This window comes from Crinia signifera, chromosome 4 (assembly GCF_055691185.1).
Source record: "Crinia signifera chromosome 4, ASM5569118v1, whole genome shotgun sequence".
NCBI lineage: Eukaryota > Metazoa > Chordata > Amphibia > Anura > Myobatrachidae > Crinia > Crinia signifera.
Genome location: NC_139220.1, coordinates 208,553,952 through 208,575,662, shown reverse-complemented (window position 1 = coordinate 208,575,662; position 21,711 = coordinate 208,553,952). Strand labels below are relative to the sequence as shown.

Here is a 21,711-nt window from a genome sequence, read left to right as displayed (position 1 = left end):
CTGAAACATAAAGCTATAAACCTATTTAAAACAAGTAGTAATATATGTCCAACACATTTTTACTTTAATTCCGGTAATGGGGATGCGGTCATTTGGTCTACTGCATTATGGTAGAAAGTCATTAGGTCGAATCCATTAGGTCGACATGCTAAAAGGTCGACATGACTCTAGGTCGACATGGGAAAAGGTCGACATGATTCTAGTTCGAAAGGTCATTAGTTCGACAGGTCATTAGTTCGACAAGGTCATTAGTTCGACATTGTCTATGTCGACATTCACAAGGTCGACATGGAGTTTTTCACTGTTTTTTGAGCCAACATGTGCCGACAGGCGGTATTTCATGCCCTACCATCCACTAGGGCGTGGTGGGAGAATAAAATAGTGTGCCGAGCGTAGCGAGGCACCGTGCCCGACACATAGCGAGCGCAGCGAGCGATGCGAGGGGATGCAGTGCACTTTAAACTGTGTCCATGTCGACTGTGTTGACATTCAGGTAAAAAAACAGTGAAAAACCCCATGTCGACCTTGTGAATGTCGACATAGACAATGTCGAACTAATGACCTTGTCGAACTAATGACCTGTCGAACTAATGACCTTTCGACCTAGAATCATGTCGACCTTTTCCCATGTCGACCTAGAATCATGTCGACCTTTTAGCATGTCGACCTAATGACTTTCTACCATAATGCAATAGACCAAATGATCCCAACCCCCGGTAATGTGTAATACAGCCAAATGTATTCTTCTGTCTGAGAAATAAGGGTAATATAGTGATATTTTCCATTCATAATAAAATATAAACTAGTTGTTTTAGCCTTTTCCTACCTGTAACTATTGAACACATATTAAAATGTACATCTTTAGAGTATGTGGTTCTAGAACAATGCACCAAGTGATTGTCAACAGAAGAAATTATGCAAATATATATTGAAAATTTTGATTTATCCAAACATAAATGCAATTCTTATAATTCTCATTATAATGCTGTTTCTCTCCTACATGTGCAACCCTCCAGTGAATGGTGGTGGCTCTCCTTAATGTTTGGTTAATCTCCTAGTACAGCGGTTCCCAACCTTTTTTCTCTCCTGTACCCCTTGATTAGGCTTTGCATTGATAAGTACCCCCTCCTCTCATTTTGAAATATGGACAGTACTTAGCGGTATGTGGATCCTTATGCATGTCCTTATATTAAGGAGGAGCGTAGGAGTAGTATACAGCAAGGAATCATGCCCTTCTGTGTCTAGACACTGGCGTGTATTATCTCCATGATTCCCGCTAACACCAGTAGGATTAATGCTGCTGCTTCCTCCACCTTTGTCAGTGCTGGGCATATGAAGGCTGATGTCTGAGTGTAGCGCGGGAAGCTCCCAGTGGATTGCTGGTCAGACATATGACACAACATAGTTAGTCTTCATGGCAATGGGTCTTCTTCAGCCATCAAAAGACCTTTTCATCGTCCGCCATTACCAATATTATTTTCAAGTACCCCCAAATGGTCTGCAGAGTACCCCCAGGGGTACTAGAACCCCAGGTTGGGAACCACTGTCCTAGTATGAGAGATTAATGTGACATTGTAGCCTGTAGTAGACAGTAGTTTGCTAGAACTCTGATGCCCCCCAGTGGAAGAAATAGATTATTACTACATCTACAATGGCTTCAAGATTTTTAGTTTAAAACAAAGCAACATTTGCATTTAGTGTGTCTGTGTGTTCCCCTATGCAGCAGCGGGAGGTGATGTGGCAGCTTTGTGCAGTAAAGATCACTGAGGCCATACAGTATGTGGTGGAATTTGCCAAACGCATCGATGGATTCATGGAGCTGTGTCAGAATGACCAGATAGTGCTGCTGAAAGCAGGTAACTACATTGCTGCACATATTTCAAATTGGCAGAAATAGGATAAATTCACCACTTTATTTCTAATGATCTGCCTATTGCTCTTGAAAGGGGGGAGGGACAATGATTTTAATTGATTAATTTATACATTTTGTTAATTTACTTAACTGGTTGCACTTTTTGACTCTTTTTGACTCTTCCATCCTGTTCAGCTATCCTGTACAACTATTTTAACAACCCAGATAATGTGAGCATGATTTTTGGCTGTCATTTCTACTGCTCAGCTCCTACATTCCTGTGTGTGTGTGGCTCCATTACTATCCTATATTTTGATTTATTTTATTCATATGGATATTTTTTATGTTATTTTTACTGGATTTACTTTATTGTGCTTTTATGCTAGAATGTCTAAAAGGTACCCTCACAATGTAAAGACCCATACACATTAAACGTATCCCCGCTGATGCCAATATTGGTGGCAGCGGGGACCCGGGGTGCCAGCATTAGAATGTGCATACACACTTGCTGATGCCGGGAGGAAAAGGCAGCGATGGCAGGGAGAACGACAGTCAGGCTGCTGCTGCTGCACTATAACTGTCGTTAACAAGGACTATCTCGTCTGAGCATGTTCAGACAAGGGAGGGGGTCGTTTCTATGTGTGGGACCATGCATCGTTAATGATATGGAGTGTATGGATATTGTAAACAATATCGCTCAAAGAGCCCTTTCTGAGTGATATTGTGAACAATATTGCCTAGTGTGTATGGGGCTTAAGATTGTTTAAACGATATGGCCGTTTATGACTGATTGGATCAACCAATCATTTAAAAACTTACCGTGTGTGGGCTTGATGATGATCCGACATGGGTGCCCGTGGGTGGTTCATCGAGACGGCTGATTTGTACAGGCAGAAAGATGAGCGACTCATCCTGCAAGATCATGGCCACATTTTCCATGTGTAGGCATGATTTGGTCATGTCGCCACACCTCTGCCACACAGCCGCTGGCAGACTGAGAGAGAGGCTGGCAGAATATTTCAAAATTCATATTCAAATGAATAGGACTGCCAATGAGCCAATCAGCGGCCGCCTTATTCAAATGAATAGGCATTTTTAATCTCTTGCCCAAACATCCCTGATCATAGCCACACAGAATGATTGAGAAAACCTGTTAATCGTTTACTCACTCATTCTGTGTGTGGCCATGATCAGGGGTGTTCTGGATTTCAAGGGAAATTGGATAGCTATCCATGTGTGGGCACCTTTACAGTCAGTATAATAAAATCTACCTATATGTTGATATAAAGTTAACCCTGACATTTTACACATATACATTCATACTAGGCATTTAATGTTGGTTAAATATTTGGGCAGCACTGTTGCTGTAATGGTTAGCATCACTACCTTATAGCGTTGAGGTCTTTGGTTTGATTCCCAGTACAGCCTTAACTGTTTGGAGTTTGTATATTCTCCCTGTGCTTGTGTGAGTTTCCTCCCACACTCCAAAAATATACTGGTTGGTTAAAAATTAACCCTATGTACCGCTGGACTGTGCTGGACAGTGTTTTTGGGCTGGACAGCGTATTTGTTCCAATAAAACTGATCAACACTCATTTTATTGGCAGTCATATTAGAGTGATTTTAGGGAAACTTTGTTGTGTGGGTCGGTACACCTGTCAAACCATAACGCAGGGTCCTAAGGCGAGCTCAGGGAGGACAGAAACCTCCCGTGGAGCAGAAGGGCTGCGAGAATTGTCAAAGTAAACAGAACATCTAGCACTGATTTTGCTAGACTGATTGCATTGATTTTGCTAGATTGGCTCTAATATTTTAAGATACATGAAAGAGTTAACTGTTTAGCTGACAGTTGCCCATCACTTTTATATATGGAGGTAAAATATTCGTGAATGAGTTAACACCTGGAATATATGTTTGCTTTCACCATCTAGAATGCTTTGTTAGATTCTCATATGAATGCATTATGGCTAAGTTCCACATTCATTGAGGGGATTCAGTATCTCAAATACTTTCATTTTTGAATTCAGCAACCCAAAATTCTCCAATTTCTTTTAATTACCCTTGGCAGCTAAACATTTTTTTTTTTTTTTTTTTTTTGAGCTGGGTAATTCATCAGTTCCTAGTAATGAGCACCATTTCTTAGTCTTAGCTATTACTACCCCTTGAGATTCTGAAGAACAGTTGTTTGTGTTATCTATACTCTACTATGTTACATGTTCAATTCAAATGACAGATCACCCTCCGGCATAAATGTCAGTCAGTCCCTGTTGTTACAAATATAGCCTTTACACTTCTAAATAAATAATGTTTAGCAGTTATGTAACCTAATAGTATATGATTTTCCATTATTTTTTTCACAGCAATGAATGGGTAGGTTTGAAATGTATCATACTAGTACTAATGCAGGAGTGACAGTGAGTGTCACGATTATTGTATTCACATGTCTGTAATTTTGGTATTTTTTAGAAAGACTATGGGGTAAATGTAATAGTTTGCAACTTGCAGGCATCTGTAAGTTCCCACCAAGTCTTCCTGGTGATTTAAAGGGGCAATCATTTAAAAGACAAGTTGCCTTTTAAATGGTTGCCCCAGTTCAGGCAAATTTACTTTGCACTTTTGGTGATCTTTTATACGTATGCAATGGTATGTCCGGGGCTGTATTTTACCAAGCATGGATAAGTAGGAACTTGTGGTTTGTTTTTGCTTTCTTTATGTGCATGTTGTCATTTTGCTTTTGTCTTCTCTGCTCTTTTAGGCTCGTTAGAAGTTGTTTTTATCAGAATGTGTCGTGCCTTCGATTCACAGAACAATACCGTGTATTTTGATGGCAAATATGCCGGCATGGAGGTCTTCAAAGCTCTAGGTACAGTAATGTGTGATTACATGCACAGAGTAATGGAAGCGAGCAAATATATCTAAGTGAGCCTAAATCAGACGTATTCCAAAGTGAGCTAATATAACAGGACTGATTAAGGTGCTCATTTAAGAACAACTAGTAAAACATAAATAACCTGTTCACGCCCAAAGATTAAACCGAGATAATGATGATTAATTCAGATATTCATAAAATGTATCTAATAATGGCAACAGTCTATAAAGGTGGGAAGGCATGCATGGGTGAAGCTGGTTGGTATTCCTGCTGTACTGTTGGTGGGCACTGGTTGCGTTATTTACTGTAGTAATATACAATCATACATCCTAAGTTGTACATGAACACAAGACAATACAGTGGGGTGTCGGCCGTAGTACAGTGGGATCCCCACATTCTCTCCACTCAAACCTGCAGCAAAGCATTCTTTGGTGCCTGCAATAATGTCATTAACCGAGTTTGAATGAATTAATATTAGGTAAAGCACAGCAAGTGTAGCTGGATACGTACTGCAGGGTGGCAAAATATTCTAGGCATGTTCTAACAAGTTGCTTTATTTTTTTTTGATTGTTTAAAATAAATTGATGAAAAAAGGGGTGGTGTACTGAGGTCATGGCTTCGATTCCCACTATGGCCCTAACAGTGTGGAGTTTATGTATTCTCCCTGTGACTTCTCCGGTTTTCTCACACACTCCAAAATGATACTGTGGATCTTCACAGAGAGAATGCCATTAGTATTCGTATACTGTAGGATGTGTATTTTTATTCTTCATACCTTTTATGTATCTGAAATATCTCTCTTCCTCTGACCCCTGTAGGTTGTGAAGACTTCATGAGCTTTGTGTTTGAGTTTGAAAAGAGTTTATGTTCCCTGCACTTGACGGAAGATGAGATTGCTCTATTCTCAGCCTTTGTGCTCATGTCAGGAGGTAAGTGACTGTACACCCCCAACCCTGTATATATTATGTGGTCGGTGGGCAGCCTCCTAAGGTAGGGTATGTGATGTCTTTTCTGTGTAAAAGAAAGTTCACAATTGATATATCTGATGCAACCTGACTACAATACAGGTAACCCTGTCCTTACTGCCAGATCTGTGAATGGATTAACCCATGATCCATTTTCACATAATGTAGTAACACAAGACCCATTAGCCAGTGATGGGCTGTATGAGCTTGTCCTGCTGAGGTGTAATAGCAGCCATGGTTTTCTCTCCATGGATAGAGTGCAAGCTGTTATGTACAGCTGTTGGTGAGAAAAGACTTGTTGCTCCTTCTCTGTGTGACTAGCATTTGGTAGCCAGGCTTTTTAGTGAGAAAAGGGTAACACTGGGCACTGTATGTTGGTATGGCAGGGTTGCCGACCCTCCCGAAATTTCCGGGAGTCTCCCGAAAATTGGGGCTCCCTCCCGGCCCCCCGGAAGGGTGGGCAACCCTCCCGGATTCAGGGGGGACCCCCGCTGTCCCCCGGATCGCGGCATTAAAATGCTGCAATCCTCGGGTCTCAGAGGAGGGGGCGGACCTAAAATGACACAATCGCGTCATTTTAGCCCCGCCCCCTCCACGGAGATCACTGAATTAGCTGGTTTACCAGCATGGGGTGGGGCTTAGTGATGTCACGCTTAAGCCCCGCCCCCTGAGCGGCTACTGAATCTCTCCTCTCCGGGCTTCTCCCGGAGAGGAGAATGAGAAAGTCGGCAACCCTGTGGTATGGTCATGCTGCAGTGTATATAGCCCAGAATGCAGTGGAAACACCTTCCTCCAATATGTGCAGCAGCAGAATACCTCCCAGCCACCTGTATTGGGACACATGCCTGTATTCCACTGTAATCCACCACTACTTTTATGATACTCCGCTGAAATGATTGAAAAGAACTATACTTGTGCTTATCCTAACATGGTGGTGTGGACACAGTTGCATTTGTGTCCTGTTGCATTTGAGTGGCAAGAACAAGCACTAGTTTAACCTATCACAGAGCAAACGAAAAGTATCAAGAGGTGTGGAAATGGGAGAAACGGAAAACTAAGGTGTGAGGTGCGTACCCGTGCAGTACAGTTGGACATTGGGTTGTGGAAGCAGATGGGAGAAAAAGGAAGGGATAACCGATGTGACTGAGAGATGATTGGAGACGTGCAAACAAATGGAAGGTCAAAGGCCAAATGGGAATGCAGAAAGACATGTACACCTACAGAGAGACTATTATACATGCAGGATGGACCCTGTACACGCTAGCCGACCAGCCGCACCACTGATATAGATAACTATAGGGCCTTTGTAAACTATATCTTTAAAAAAAAAAAAAAAACATGTAGTCTGTGTGGAGCTTAACACAACAATGGTGACAAGATGCAGAGAACGACAAGCAATGGGACAAATACACAATTGTATATGTGTCTTCATATGTGCATGTTTGTATAGTTACATATGAACTACTATTCTCATCAATCAAACAACATTTATCTGATGGTGATTGTATGATGACTCAGATTTAAATTGAAATCTAAAAATAGAAATATTGACAATCCCAATATTTCCAGCTGCATTGTTTAATTATACATGCAGATCCACTGCTAATCAGCTATCAGGCTGTCATTTAGCTATGCACATTCCACATATAATGATCTGTGATACCTGTTCTCTAAATGCACACACTTGTAGACACAGACACCAGGCCCAGCACATCTACTCCAGGACATAGAGAGGAGGGTGGAACGGTTGCTATTTACACAGGCCCCAACTTGTTTAAGGGGCCCTGTAGGATGTGCTTGGCATGTGCATCTGCTGAGCAGCAGCAAGCATAGAAATGTTCATTAATTATTTTCTGGATGGTGTGGTCACACCTTCCTCATCACCTGCACCAGTCAGTGCTCTCTATGGCTCTGCATTACTGGTACTGTATCTGTGCTACACTGGGGGCCAACCACTCTACAACTGAAGATCGACAGTGGATGAGCCACTCCATGATCTTACATCTATATGTGTATAGACTGGTCCGTATGATAATAGACTGGTACATGTATAGACTGGTCCATTGCTTAACACATGTTGTGCCCCATTAAACTAATTCCATATTGCCCATTAGATTGTAAGCTCTTGCAACCTTGGCTCTCACTCCGCTGTCTAAGGTTATATGCCTATACTGTCACCAGTGTTTTAACTCTTCACAGTATTAAAAATAAAGATGATACTGAGACTATGCCAAGCCTTATCTTTGTAATTTGCAATATGCTTTCTTTTGTTCAGATCGGTCATGGTTACAGGAGAAGTTGAAGATTGAGAAACTCCAGCAGAAGATCCAACTCGCACTGCAGCATGTTCTCCAAAAGAACCATCGCGAGGATGGGATCCTAACAAAGGTATGTCCGCTTCCCTACAGTGACAAGTAATGAGCAGCTTGGTGACTTACCTCTATAATCTATGTGTTTTATGTGTTAGACGTTTTATTTCTCATGTTTAGAAATTAGATAAAGTAAAGGGTCCGTGATGTGACCGATGATTAGGGTATTTCAGGGCTTCTCAAACTCGGTCCTCAGGACCCCACACAGTGCACGTTTTCCAGGTCACCCGACAGGTGCACTCATTACTGACTGCCACATTTTAAAAGATCCACAGGTGGTGCTAGTTATTTCACTTGTGATTCTGTGAGGAGACCTGGAAAACATGCACTGTGTGGGGTCTTGAGGACCGAGTTTGAGAACCTGTGGGGTATTTCATAAATTTTTAGTTAGATGCCTAAAGATAGTTGACAGCTTCTACATCGCCAATAATGGAAGTTAGACGCCAGCGTTAGAGCAATGGGAGCTTGGACGACATGAGTTTTTCATGTTTCTTTGGTGTCACAGGAGTCCCCATGGACACTCGCTGTGCTTGGCACACTATTATATTCTCACTCTGGGCCAAATGTAATAGGGTGAGAGTTTCAGAAAGTGAGAGATTTTGGGAGAGTTTTCCCATTTTTTTTAAAGCAGCAATCAATTACATGGCAAAAATCAACCTGGTTTTGCAAATGATTGCAAATGTGTAAATGATTGCTGCTTTAAAAAAAAATGGGAAAACTCTCCCAAAATCTCTCACTTTCTGAAACTCTCACCCTATTACATTTGGCCCACTATGTCCACTTGGATAATAAAGTATGATCCAAGTCAATCGGTGACTTTCGGCACCAAAAAAAACACTCTCCCGTCACTCCAACGCAGGAGTCTAACTTCTGTTGCTGTCTATCTAGACACAGTCTTCTATATTTAGGTGTCTAACTAGATGGGTTCAACTAAGCGTGGTCGACCATAGTATGGTAGATCTAGACATCGTAGATCCGTCAACTGGATACCGTAAGTACATGGCTGCATGAGCTTGGTAATGATTACTGACTTATAATGTACTTACAATGATGCCTATTTGGTACACCTTTGTACCTCCATCTAATCTCAGTGGCATCTTAATTGTCCATTATACACATACAACTAATAACCTGATTTAGACCTGTTGGCTAGGCTGCAATTACACGCAGTGAACAGGTCTAAATCCGGTAAATAGTCTAAATTGGATAGCCCGAAAAAAAAACAACAACATGAAACATCAGGAAAATGCACCGGATAATTTTTTGACAGTAATTGAATATCGCCTATGCATCAAGAAGGTTTCATTATAGTGAGAACATATGTAAATGACATATGCTTAAGGTATATGATTAGCTAATAATACAATACAAGCAGTATGGATGGTGTAATGGTTAGCATTACTGCCTCACAGCGCTGAGGTTATGGGTTCTATCCCCACCATGGCTCTAACTGTGTGGAGTTTGTATATTCTCCCCGTACTTGCGTAAGTTTCCTCCATGTACTCCGGTTTCCTCCCACAATCCAAAACTATACTGATTAATACTGGTTAATTGGCTCCTAACAAAATTAACCCAAGAGTGAATGCACATGTGGTAGGGAATATAGATTGTAAGCTCCGCTGGGGGCAGGGACTGATATAAATGTTCAACTATACTCTGTAAAATGCTGTGGAATATGTGTGCGCTATATAAATTAATGTAAATAAATAATGAGTAGTTCTATGAAGCTAGGCTGTATCTAAAAGTCACTTGGCTGTTTGGTATGTGATGGTTTTACACTTCTCTATAAGTAAAAGTGCTATTGTTGTTCCTATTATAACCAAATACTTTTTCTTTATTTTCAGTTAATATGCAAAGTCTCCACCTTGCGTGCATTGTGTGGGCGTCATGCTGAGAAACTTATGTCATTTAAAGCAATATATCCAGACATTGTGAGACATCACTTCCCTCCCCTCTACAAAGAACTCTTTACCTCTGAATATGAGCCAGCCATGCAACTTGAGGGATAGAACAGCCTGATGCTAACATCTGGAATACACAACACCATCATGAAAATCTAGCTGTACACACCCGTGTGTATGTGTACATGGGAAAGAGGAACCAAGACACTTTACGCAATCCTGGGAGCTGGAGGAGAGTTAGAGGGGTGACATGCACAGACATTTGTCCTTGACCTCTCACCCCCCAGGGTTATTGTTTACAAGAGGTAAAGGAGAGAGTTTAAGGACCAATCACAGGGCAGGCTGGTAAGAGAACCACTCCTGCATTTTTAACCATGAGACTTCTGAGGTCTCTAGCAATACAAGCAAAATAATATTTATATATAAATATATGTATTACAGGGTACGTGGGCATGAACATTTATATGGCTAAAGAGATAATGTTTAAAGTGTAGGGGCCGGATGTAGCTTATTCCGGTCTGTTTTAATATGGCACTTTTTGTTTTGCACCTTTTTATTAATTCCTACTGCTCTTTTTTTCCCTTTTTGTTTAGTGAAATGTGTGTTTTTTGTTTGGTTGTTTTTTTTTTTGTACTTTTGGTGTGCACATCAGGAATTTGGTTAGTGAACAAAGCAATAGATTTTTGAGAGGGTGTTGGGGCGGTCACTGCTGCTGTGTTTTGAGTGATTGGGTTGGCTGGTCCAGTTAAGCTGTTTACGATTCCCATAAGGTATGGAACTGACTGGGCTTAAACTGGTCATAGCCATGGGAAGTGTGACCAGCCAGCTGTTTGGATGCATGACGATGTGTGCCACACTGCAGCGGGATGGACAGATCACACATGCCATTGAGTCCTTCTGTTCCATTGTGTCATCCAACATGGTAAAGTCAGTCTCTTCCTGGCACCCTGCCCACCATGGATATGTATTAGGTCATCATGTGTCATAAATACTTTGTTTTTCATATAAAACCTGTGCCATACTTACTATCTGAAATCCACTCTTCACAACTAAGCTAACCAAAAATGTCAGCCTAACATATTTACTAATGAGAATTATTTTAAAATTGAATTTCTTAACACAGAATTATACAATACCCTATATAGTAAAAGGCTAATGCTGCTCCTTGCCTCTATGGAGGAACTCATGTGTGTCATGCACCAGCGACCACTAGATGGCACCTGACTGAGCAATTCAAACGTAGCTCCATTCGGGCGCACACAGCCGCAGGCACTGACATTAATGTTAAGTTGTGCCGCCATTTTGACGGGCTGGGAACGAATATGAAATTATATGGCGTTTCCCAAATAAATCATAGAGAAAATTATGTTAAAGTATTAAAACTAGCTGTCTCACTGTGCAGTTATTTACAGACACATCGTTATTCCAGCAATGGCTGTGTCAGTATCGGCAACACTCAGCTCTTATTTTGTAACTGGCTTCCAGTGTTTATGGAGCCTAGCCATAGGGATATAACACGCTATGCTGTTGCTTCTGCCAGAGCCTTACAACTACGTTACCAGAGAGTGTGAAAGAACAGGGTGACTGTAACACGGCGTGCTCTAAACAACTCTTAGTCTGCCTAGGTCCTTTGGTATGCCCGACCAAAGTCCAAGACTTTCTTCTAACATAGATATTGTATGTTCATGTACATACAGTGCAGAAATGCTTTATAATTTTGCGAGTATTACAGACTCTGGGTAGCTAGATATCAGTGCCCCAAGTTGTTTTCGTTTTTTTAACGCTCTTCCTGCTCTACCTCCCCCATCTCGTCATGACTCCTACTGGTTCTCTCCTACCTCCCCTCTGTCTCTCCCATCACTGTCCCTTCTCCGTCTCTGCTCTATTCGATTTAGCCCTGTGGCTCCATGTTTCCATTCTGAGATCTACATTAGGTCTCCAGCTTGGTGATATTTCTAGTGCTGGCTATTAGAAGCTACCACCTTATTACCAATTCTATCTTAATTCACGATCTTCTTTCATTGTTCACACAGCTTGTAATACTTTAATTGCATAAAAGAGCAATGTATTTTAGAGATGAGACCACATGGCTCATGCCCTAGGTTTTTTATACTCACAAGGAGTAAAATACTTCATGGATGGCAAACAGTATCAAAGTGCATGATGTTTAAAAGTAATAATCCTCACTGTTATGTGCAATTGCCCTTTAGGAACAGAACAGGCCGTGTGGTGTACTGCTGTGCCTACACACCACTCTGCCCATTGTATACCAAGCAATACACAACCTTTCCGTTCTCAGGACAGGCCTCTTCAAACAAGGTCAAAGTGGCAAGCCCCGCCTCCTTACAGTTTACAACCAATGTATATATAACTAGACTTCCCATTGGATAACCATCTGGACACATTTAAATGATAAAGGTTTTAGTTTATTACAGCCCAGTGGTGCATCTATAATACATGCCAGGTGTGCGTCAGTCATACCACTCACCATAAACCCCTTATATGGTACAATTTTCCCAGTAATTTGGTAGCAAATGATTTAAAATATGCTGCATGCAAAATATTAAGCTGGCAACTGTTCCAACGCTATTGCAGGAAATATGGTTCCTGCTTCGATAGCGCAAAGCATGAGTCAACTGCCTATGGTGGGGCCCACACATAGTACTCTAGTGTTAAAACACCCCTATTATAGACCGCTGTATCTGCTAATAATGTTATGCAGAATTATGTGTGCTCAAATCAGTTATTCACACCCCTAGACTTGTATCTGCTGCTGTGTATACCAGTGGTTTTCAACCTCGATCCTCAAGTACCCCCAACAATGCACGTTTTCCAGGTCTCTCATTATTCACGGACACATTTTAAAAGATCACAGGTGGAACTAATTATTTCACCATTGAGTCTGAGAGGAGACCTGCAAAATGTGAACTGTTGGGGGTCCTTTAGGACTGAGGTTGAGAACCATTGGTGCATACTATCCTGCTGACTTTGTCTACTGGCACATTATATTGGGCCCCTAGAACAAAATCTAAGCTCCTCTGTATAAGGCAACCTGTGGATCACCATCTCTTTTAACTACTATTCCCAGCATGCCCTGACTGCCAGGGACTTGTATCATCACAAAACCTGGAGAGCCACGGCTGGCTACCTCTGCCTTAGACAATGTTCCTAGCAGCTTGATGGTGCTGTATTTATTATTAACTGTCGGTCATTCGGATCCCTCTGTGTTAATATTATTTTTGTATCCTTTGTTTGGTGACACAATGGCATCGAGTGGATGAACATACTCATGGCCTCTGTGTTTATTGTACAGTCCCAATAAGCTATGTCCAATTCGGTTTTGCAGGTGTGTGTCTGTGTGTATGTTTTGGCTGCTTTAAGTGTTAAGATGTGTATCATTAAAGTGGGAGTGGGGTACAATGACAATATTTAATACAAAGTCTGGACCACTTTAGAAAGCATAATAATTGAAAAAGTCTATTTTTTTAACCCTTGTATAAATATTTAAAGGCACTTGAACTATTCCTGCAATAAAAATGTGATTTGTTTAGCGGTCATAATGATAAACAGATTTTTTTGTAATGTGAAAAAAACTTACAAACTAAATGATTATTGTAAAAAATTTTATAAGGAAGAAAAACAAACATTCAAAGGTAAAAATTTGTATTTTCAAGAACTGTCTCTGGTTAAAAAAAAATGCAAAAATGTAACAAAAAAAGTGTTTAATTTTCTTAACTGTGCCATAGCCAAAATGTCACCTAGTTTATGCAGACATTGTTATAATGGCGTTAATATTTTGGGTTGATATGCTGTTATGGATATGCTGCAATAAATAAAAGGACTGAGTGTAAATAGATCTAACTATTATAAGTTATCAGGTGGGAAACTGTTATCCAAAATGCTTGGGACTTGGTCAACTGGATAAAGGGGTTTTCCATTATGGAGACTAAAATGCCTAAAACATCCCAACTTCCTTTTGTACAAACACCACAATTCTTTACTACATGGTTCGTGGCATTTACTTTCTAGCAGAGCTCCTCACCGTGCCAGCAGGAAGAGGCACTTGTGGATTTTGCCTCTATGTAGGATATTATCACCAATCCACCACACTTAATTACTTTCTTTTTTTGGAACTTCTTGAATAACTGGGATGACTGGATAAAAGACCCAAGACCTAAAATCTTTTTATAAATAACTTTAGGGAAGGGGGTTGGTGGTTCACCTGAAAGTTCTCCTATACTGACATCCAAAAGAGGGTGGGCTACACATTTGTGTTGACCAAACGGACCAATATATTGGGTCACACTCATCCTTTAAATAGATTGCTGCATGTTCATTATGCATTACTTGTTGTTTTATGATTTGTATTTGTGTTAGAACATTCCATAGACCTTTCTGTAATTGTTTATGAATGACCAGTTTGTTTGCACTTTTCCCGCCCCCATTCCTTCTAATGTGCAATATGTATATAGAAAATGTAAAATATATAAATACACCTTGCTCCCTCAGGGAATTGCTCATCCATCTCGTTAGGCTGTCACATCGGAGTAGCTGCCAAAAGAGGAAGTTATATATTCCTGCAATTAAACTTCTTTGCAAAGGGAACAATGTCCATTATCCCAAATGCACCGCTGAGAACTCCACGCTGGACATTGTGCAGACTGATAGCAGTACATTTTGGCTGTGCTTACAAACCCATTTCTTCTTTTTGAAGGCTAAGTTCCTATCAAACAACTAATTATCCTACTATATAAAGCAAAAGTGGTATTTGGAAGAGAAGTTGGGGCCATCCTTGTGCTTGTACAGTGTCAGTCTGTTGTAATGACCCTTGCTTGTAATACTGGATAAGGTGGCTACCTCCGTATTGACTACTATTCTTTACATAAATTTGGTGCCAGAGGGGATTTCTCTGCCATGCTTCTTATTGTACATATATATATACACTGAGGTGGAAGTTCTTTGGATTGATTTAGCTACACTATAATAAAAGAAACAATTGAATACCTAAGAGAACATTCTCCTCTGTTGTATGGCAACACAATTCCAAGTGTCATTGCAATTCCTCCACCTGTCCCTTACTAATCTTCCGCATCCTGAGGTATCTCTCAGTTTTTGATACTGTAGGTGTACTTGTATGTAGGTGATAAGCCAGTATTCTATTTATCAGGCACTAGAAAATCAGAGGGGCGGCTAGCGCTATCCTGTATTGGACCTACTGATGGCAATTACGGTGCACATTAAGAAAATGTTCTCTGCAACCTAACCTTCAGTACATACTTAGGAGGTATTTATCAAAGCTTGGAGAGAGATACATGTGTGAGACATAGAGGGCCAAATGTATCAAGCTTCAAAAGTGATAACATGGAGAGTGGTATGAGCTGATTGTCTGGCTGTTTATCACTCTCCATTTTATCATTTTTGAAGCTTGATACATCTGGCCCAAAGTACCAACCAATCAATCAATCATCTCCTGTCATTTTTTTCAAGCAGCCTGTAAAATGTAAGACAGAAGCTGATACTTCATCTCTCACAATTTTATCTCTCTATGGACTTTGATATCACTTAATTCTTACAAACGTATGAAACTTTAGTATTATATATAAATATTTTAAAAATATTTACTGGTACATGCAAATCTGCAACATTTTCTAAACATTTTAATTATTGTAGCTCCATGTATTTTTTTGCAGAATCTATTTTATAACGTACAGATAAAGTTAACTATTATTATTATTATTATTATTATTATTATTATGCCACTTGAAAAGCACAATTCCGTGTAGTCTCCAAAGGCTAAAATTTATTATGCTGGTAGATTTCTGGAAAACATCCATAATGTCAGTGGGGAAAATGGAATGATTCCCTAATAGAAATAGAACTCACTTGCAGGTGGATCTGGAGCTGCGTAAAATTCACTACAAGGTGAATGCAGTAGTAATAGATCTAAAAATATCAATCTATTAATCGCTATGAGGACACAGCTCAGTCAGTACCCATTGTACTGAATATACATGCTGGGGAGACTTTGGATGCTGCAGCCTTATTTCTTGGTGCTGTTTTGCACCTGAAGTTGCCATTGGAGATTTGCTTCTCCTGTGTTTATCTCCTCGGTACACTGACACATGTCTACAACACACTAACTGAACACAATCAAAAGGTATCTAGGTACATTTCATATCTATTATATAATATGAAAACATTTGTGTACCTTATTAGAACTTGTTGTTCTTCAGATATTGTGCTGGGTTCTTGGTGGTATTGAGTTTGCTGGTGCCCCTCTTGGCCATTGTAAATGCCTCTTTTTGATATGACTAGTGATTTTGATATCACAGAATGCCCAATGCATTCACACATTTTATAAAGCAGATTATGATAGATTGTTCTGTATAGTGTTTTCTCACCAGCTTCAATAACCTGATAAAAGTTAACCTACATCTTGGTCCAAATTAAAACTTAATACTGCGTGTGTGATGGCCTGGCCTTACAATTTAATACAATGTATCTGTGAAAGTTCTAGTGAGTTCTAAAATATAGGGGTTACTCTCTGAGGTAAAGTTACATTTTCAGCTGCATAACAAGTATTAGTACAATGTCAAACATCTGACTTTCTCTCATGGTGCATAAACAAAGGTGGAGGAATGAATGATCGCTTAAATTTCCTCTAACTCTAGGAACAATACTCCCAAATTTGTTTTAGTTTTTGGATTTTGAAGTTACGAGGAACAGACAGGAGACCACTAGGTATTAGTAAGTTCCAGTATTTCAATAAATGCTCCTGGTTCTGAATTTCCCCCATCTGACTGGAATGTAGCACCCTCTCATCAAGCCACTGAAATGTATTGACAATTAGCAGTGTTAATGTTTTAACTAGTTATGTTTTTATTGTTCAACCTTTTTTTTGTCAGTTTTATTTCTGCATTTAAAATCTATTTCTGTCTGAAAATATATCTATATAAATATGGAGAAATAAATCCGCTCTGAGAGGTTATCCAGCCATAAAGAACTGAATGTCGAAGCAATAAATCTACATTGTCTTTATCTTTTGAAAATACACCGGCATGTTCAAATCTGTTTTGCTGTTTAATTTCTGCTTTGTGTTGCTATGAAATTGCTCTTTGGTCTTCTAAATCAGATCATTTTAGTTTTCTGAAAAAATATTGTTTGTTGGTGTGATTATTATATTTGTGAAATAGATTTTTATCTTCTGAAATGTTTTTACAGAAACTGGACAGCGAGATATAGAAGAAAATCATGGTGGGAGTGGTACAATTAAGGAGTACGGCCACCCAGGCAGAGTTCCGCACAGTAAACTAGGTGGTTGCACAGATGATAGAATGTGGTGGACACATTGTAGGTCTTATTCAACCTAAATAACTCCAAGATAATTACTTCATCATCTCAATATCTGCATAGTGTTCTCAATTTCCACAGCATTTTTTAACCCTTTAAAACAAGCAATTAGGGCAGTTTTTACAAGCAAGAAAAGTGATGTATAAATCGTATCTTAACTTCAGAAGTTACAGATTTGGAATACAGCTACTGTTGTCATACTGTTCAGGAGATCAATACCCATAGAACAGTGAATTACATCAGTTTTGCTCAAATAGTACAATATTACAGCCACATGAACAGAAGAATTAGGTTCCATTATATGTGGTCTGAGATACCACCACACTATTAATCCATCAGACTATGAGGAAAAGTATGGCATGCTTCTGTATTTTCTGTTACCTACAATGATACTAGAACTATAAAACAACCTTTTTCAAATCTGAGTTTATGCATAATCAAGACATTATTGGCAATTATCTAGTGATCATCAATACATTTGAGTCACCTAATCTTGGGACAGATTATTAAAAAAATGATTTAATTTGTATTCAACAAAACCATGAAAGCACCTATTTTTGAGATCCCTGTATACCATCTCCATGGTTTGAAGTGTGAACCTTTAATGGGCCATTTCATTTCATTGCCTTGATTCTAGAGTGAAGGTGGCCATACATCTACAGATCGGGCTGTCAGATTGGGCTGGTTGGAACAAAAACCTGTTAATGGATGAGTGACAGTTTTTAGCAATTTTCCATCATTTCAAAGCAAATGGTCAACTGTCATTTACTCTCATCCATTACCAGGTTTTTGTTCCAACCAGCCAGATCTGACAATTGATCTATAGATGTATGGCAGCCTTTAGATTTGCTGCATACTTGGGATTATTGATATATTGTAAGATCCAGTTGAAGACAGGCTTCAGTTAATGGAGTTCATGGTAGGCTCAATGATTTTGTGTTGTCCACGTCTATTGAAAAAAAAAAAACCTTGATTGTTTTATTGTAAGCAGAGACAGTGCTGTTGTTTCGCAATGACGGCTACAGCTAATTCATTTACAACAGTGCACTTTCTTGGACTTACAGTAGGTGCGCCAATAATGACAGGTGCATATATTTTGCACACTACACCACATAAATACATGAAAAAAAAGTGTTCACTTCAGCACCTAAAGTAGTTACAAGTAAACCCCCATATCACCCTATTACACTTCTACCCCATTGTTGCTGAAGTATATGTTCTTCAGATAATACTTCTATAGGCCCCGAAGCCAACCGCTGTGCTTTGGCTTTCTCCTAAATACTCCTAGCAGGAGGCATGAACTTTAACATTTATTGTGGTGTGGGTCTTTGGATGCAGCTTTTGGTATCTTAGGGATTTCTCTAAACATCATATAAATTAATCTTTGCATGAATATGCTGGGATTCCCAGTCAGGTCTTCATTGCTGTTCACTATGTAAGTAATCTTACCCACTGTGTATAGGGCCTAATTCAGAGATACAGTGTATGAGCAAACATAATGGTTTATGTACATCATCAACGTTGGTCTACTTGCGCATGATTTTCTTTACAAATATAAAATCAGTTAGGTTTTACATACTTTTCACATATAGGGGTATATTCCATGCCGCCAGCGAGGGGGTTTGTATGGCGGGGATGGCTTGTTGTCGACGAGGATCACCAAAAACAAGCCATCCTCGCTGTATTCAATGATCCAAGGAAATCCTTGCCATCAGAGGACGGTGAGGATTCCCCCCGAATGGCAAGGTTCGCTGCAAATGCTTTGATAGCCGCACTCGCCGTTTCCACCTCGCTGAAAAGAACCAGCAAGGTGTAAACGGTGAATGAAGGGAATGCCGTTGAATACCCCGATGGCTAACTTTCTGCAATGCTTGCTGTCAGGCTGGCTGGCACCATTGAATATACCCCATATAGTTTCTTCATGTTCACTTCTTTTTTTTTTTTTTACATGAGATTCAATTCATTGGACATTGGGGCTTAGTGAGACGAGGACGAGATGATTGTTAATTATGTCCCTACAGTTGGAAACAGATTTGAAAGAGGGCATGTTTTCTGTTGACTGTATAGGGGTTGCTACTACTGTTCTCTGCTCGGATTAGCTACCGACTGAAGTCATTGTCCATGGACTGGGCTTGTCCATTTACTTAGCTTTCTTTGTCTTGTTGCCAACATACAACTATTCTTATTTAACATACAGGACCAAAAGTAATAGGGTGCGAGAATCAGAAAGTGAGAGATTTTGCGAGAGTTTTCCCAATTTATTTTAAAGCAGCAATCATTTACACTGAAAAAAAAAAAACTGATTGATTTTGCCATGTAATTGCTGCATTTTCTGATTCTCCCACCCTATTACATTTGGCCCGCAGTATCTAATAGAACTATCCTCCATCGGCTGTAGTGAGAAGAGTTTGAAAAGAACCAGTTCAGCTATTTGATACATTGGCCCTTATTCTGATCTGTGCGGCCGGAGCCGCATACGTTGCTCCGGCCGCACAAACCAATCCCCGCCTACAAGACGGATCGCCACGGCCGTCCGTACGCGGACGGCTGGCGATCCGCATGAAAATGGTGGGGCGTACGCCTCCACCATGGTGGGAGCTGCCCCCTGCATTCGATGGTCGACGACCATCGAAGGCAGGGCCGCAGGCTCCACCCGCTCACGCAAGCTTAGACCACACGGACAATCGTCCGTGTGAAAGCTTGTATGGGGGTGGAGAGCTGACATCCGGCGATGTCAGCTTTCCGCCCCCATCACTGGCGTCATAGCCTCATTACCATGCATACGCCCCGCGTTTGCATGGGAACGCCCATGAAACGCGGGGCGTATGCATAGGGAAATGAGGCTATTAAGCCCCTCACGCCCCTATACGCCCCCTTTGCGGCGTATAAAATTTTTGTGCGGCGATTTCGCCTGCACATGCGCAGAGTGACCTCTGCGCATGTGCAGAGTGAAAACATCGGCGGTACGGCCGCACGCGGGCCGTACCGTCGAGATCAGAATAAGGGCCATTGTGAGTGACAGTCCACAGGTTCTAGAACTACTGACCACGTCAGAGCACTATTTTACAGTATTTGGATACATTTTGCATTACAGAAATGCATACAGTACTTTATATGCAAAAATATATATAATAAGAAAATTAAAAAAAAAAAATTTCCCATAAGTTACAGAAAATATCTTACCTGCTTAAAGTAAAAACAATAATCATTCAGACAATATACATGCAATCTGTACTCTGGCTATATACAGGCTTAATGTAGCTATATATTATTTTTTTTACTCAGTGACAATATATACTTGCAAGACTCACTTTCAATGAGAAGTATGCCAGCACCCATTGCAGGCGTCTTCAAAGGTGAGGGGTATTCAATATCACTATATGCTGATAAAATGACTTCTTCATATATCTTATATCTGTTTTAGGCTTGACTGAGCCTGATCCTGTTAAACCTTTGTATTTCTCTTGTGTGGTGCTAGCTTACGGTACATATTTTGTGAACAAAAAAATAAGAGCCCAACTTTTTGGGTTTGTTCATTTTTTGCTTAATATATATACATAAATATATATTTATAAATGCATACAAAAAAAAAAATCTGCAAGTAACTGGTAGGTATCTGTATCAGACACTGAGTCCAGGGTATTCTTCTCTAGTTACAATCAAACTGTAAATTATTCTGCAATAAATGTTATCAGGATCTGATCTTTGTGAGTGTGTGGTGTTTTGTAACACTGTCTCTGTTTTATTTATTTGTATGTTAAAGTGTTGGGGGGGGTTGACATCATAGAACGAAGTTCCACCACCTGTAATGTAAGATGGAACTAGTTCCACCACTACCACAGCCCTGCACAGTAATTCCAACAGAAAAGCTTGCCCCTCACCAATGTCAATAGATGATGCAGAAGGCGTGACTGACAAGCTGTGTTTAAGGGGATTAATGTGGGCATTATGTGTGAGTGCCACTACTATTTTGGGTATGGGGCACTGCTGCTGTAAACAGTATGTATATAAGCACTACTACTGTGTGCATTATGTACTACTGTGGGAATTGTGTATGAGGGGCAATACTGCACTGTGTACATGTTGTATAAGGGACACTACTGTATAATGTAATGTGAAAAAAGGCACTACTGAGTCACAATGTGATTACGGGTCAGTACTGTGTGTTGCAATGTGAATAAGGGGCACTACATGCAGGTTAATGTGAATAAAATTGCTACTGTGTGGTATAACTTTGAGTTGGGGGTACTCTTGTTCGACACCCCCTCCATTTATAAAGTATGAGAGGAAAAAAAAAAATCCTATCACTGTGGCAGATGAAATGTGTTCCACTACCTCTTCCACTTTATGCCCCAGAAAGTATACATGGCTATTCTCACTGAATCCACCAGCTAAACGAGCCACC

The 21,711-nt window shown here is 40.2% G+C and overlaps 1 protein-coding gene across 3 annotated transcripts in view; it reads left to right on the top strand.

Annotated features, from left to right (window-relative positions):
- RORA (RAR related orphan receptor A) overlaps nucleotides 1-21,008 on the top strand; it is a 416,981-nt gene extending 395,973 nt beyond the window's left edge. For all 3 annotated transcript variants that reach the window (XM_083183648.1, XM_083183647.1, XM_083183649.1), the window contains 5 exons: nucleotides 1,724-1,856; nucleotides 4,608-4,715; nucleotides 5,540-5,650; nucleotides 7,962-8,074; nucleotides 9,900-21,008. In XM_083183648.1, coding sequence (XP_083039774.1) covers nucleotides 1,724-1,856; nucleotides 4,608-4,715; nucleotides 5,540-5,650; nucleotides 7,962-8,074; nucleotides 9,900-10,064 — 630 coding nt within the window. In that variant the 3' untranslated portion in view covers nucleotides 10,065-21,008. The remainder of the gene's footprint in view (nucleotides 1-1,723; nucleotides 1,857-4,607; nucleotides 4,716-5,539; nucleotides 5,651-7,961; nucleotides 8,075-9,899) is intronic.
- The last annotated feature ends 703 nt before the right edge of the window (nucleotides 21,009-21,711 follow it).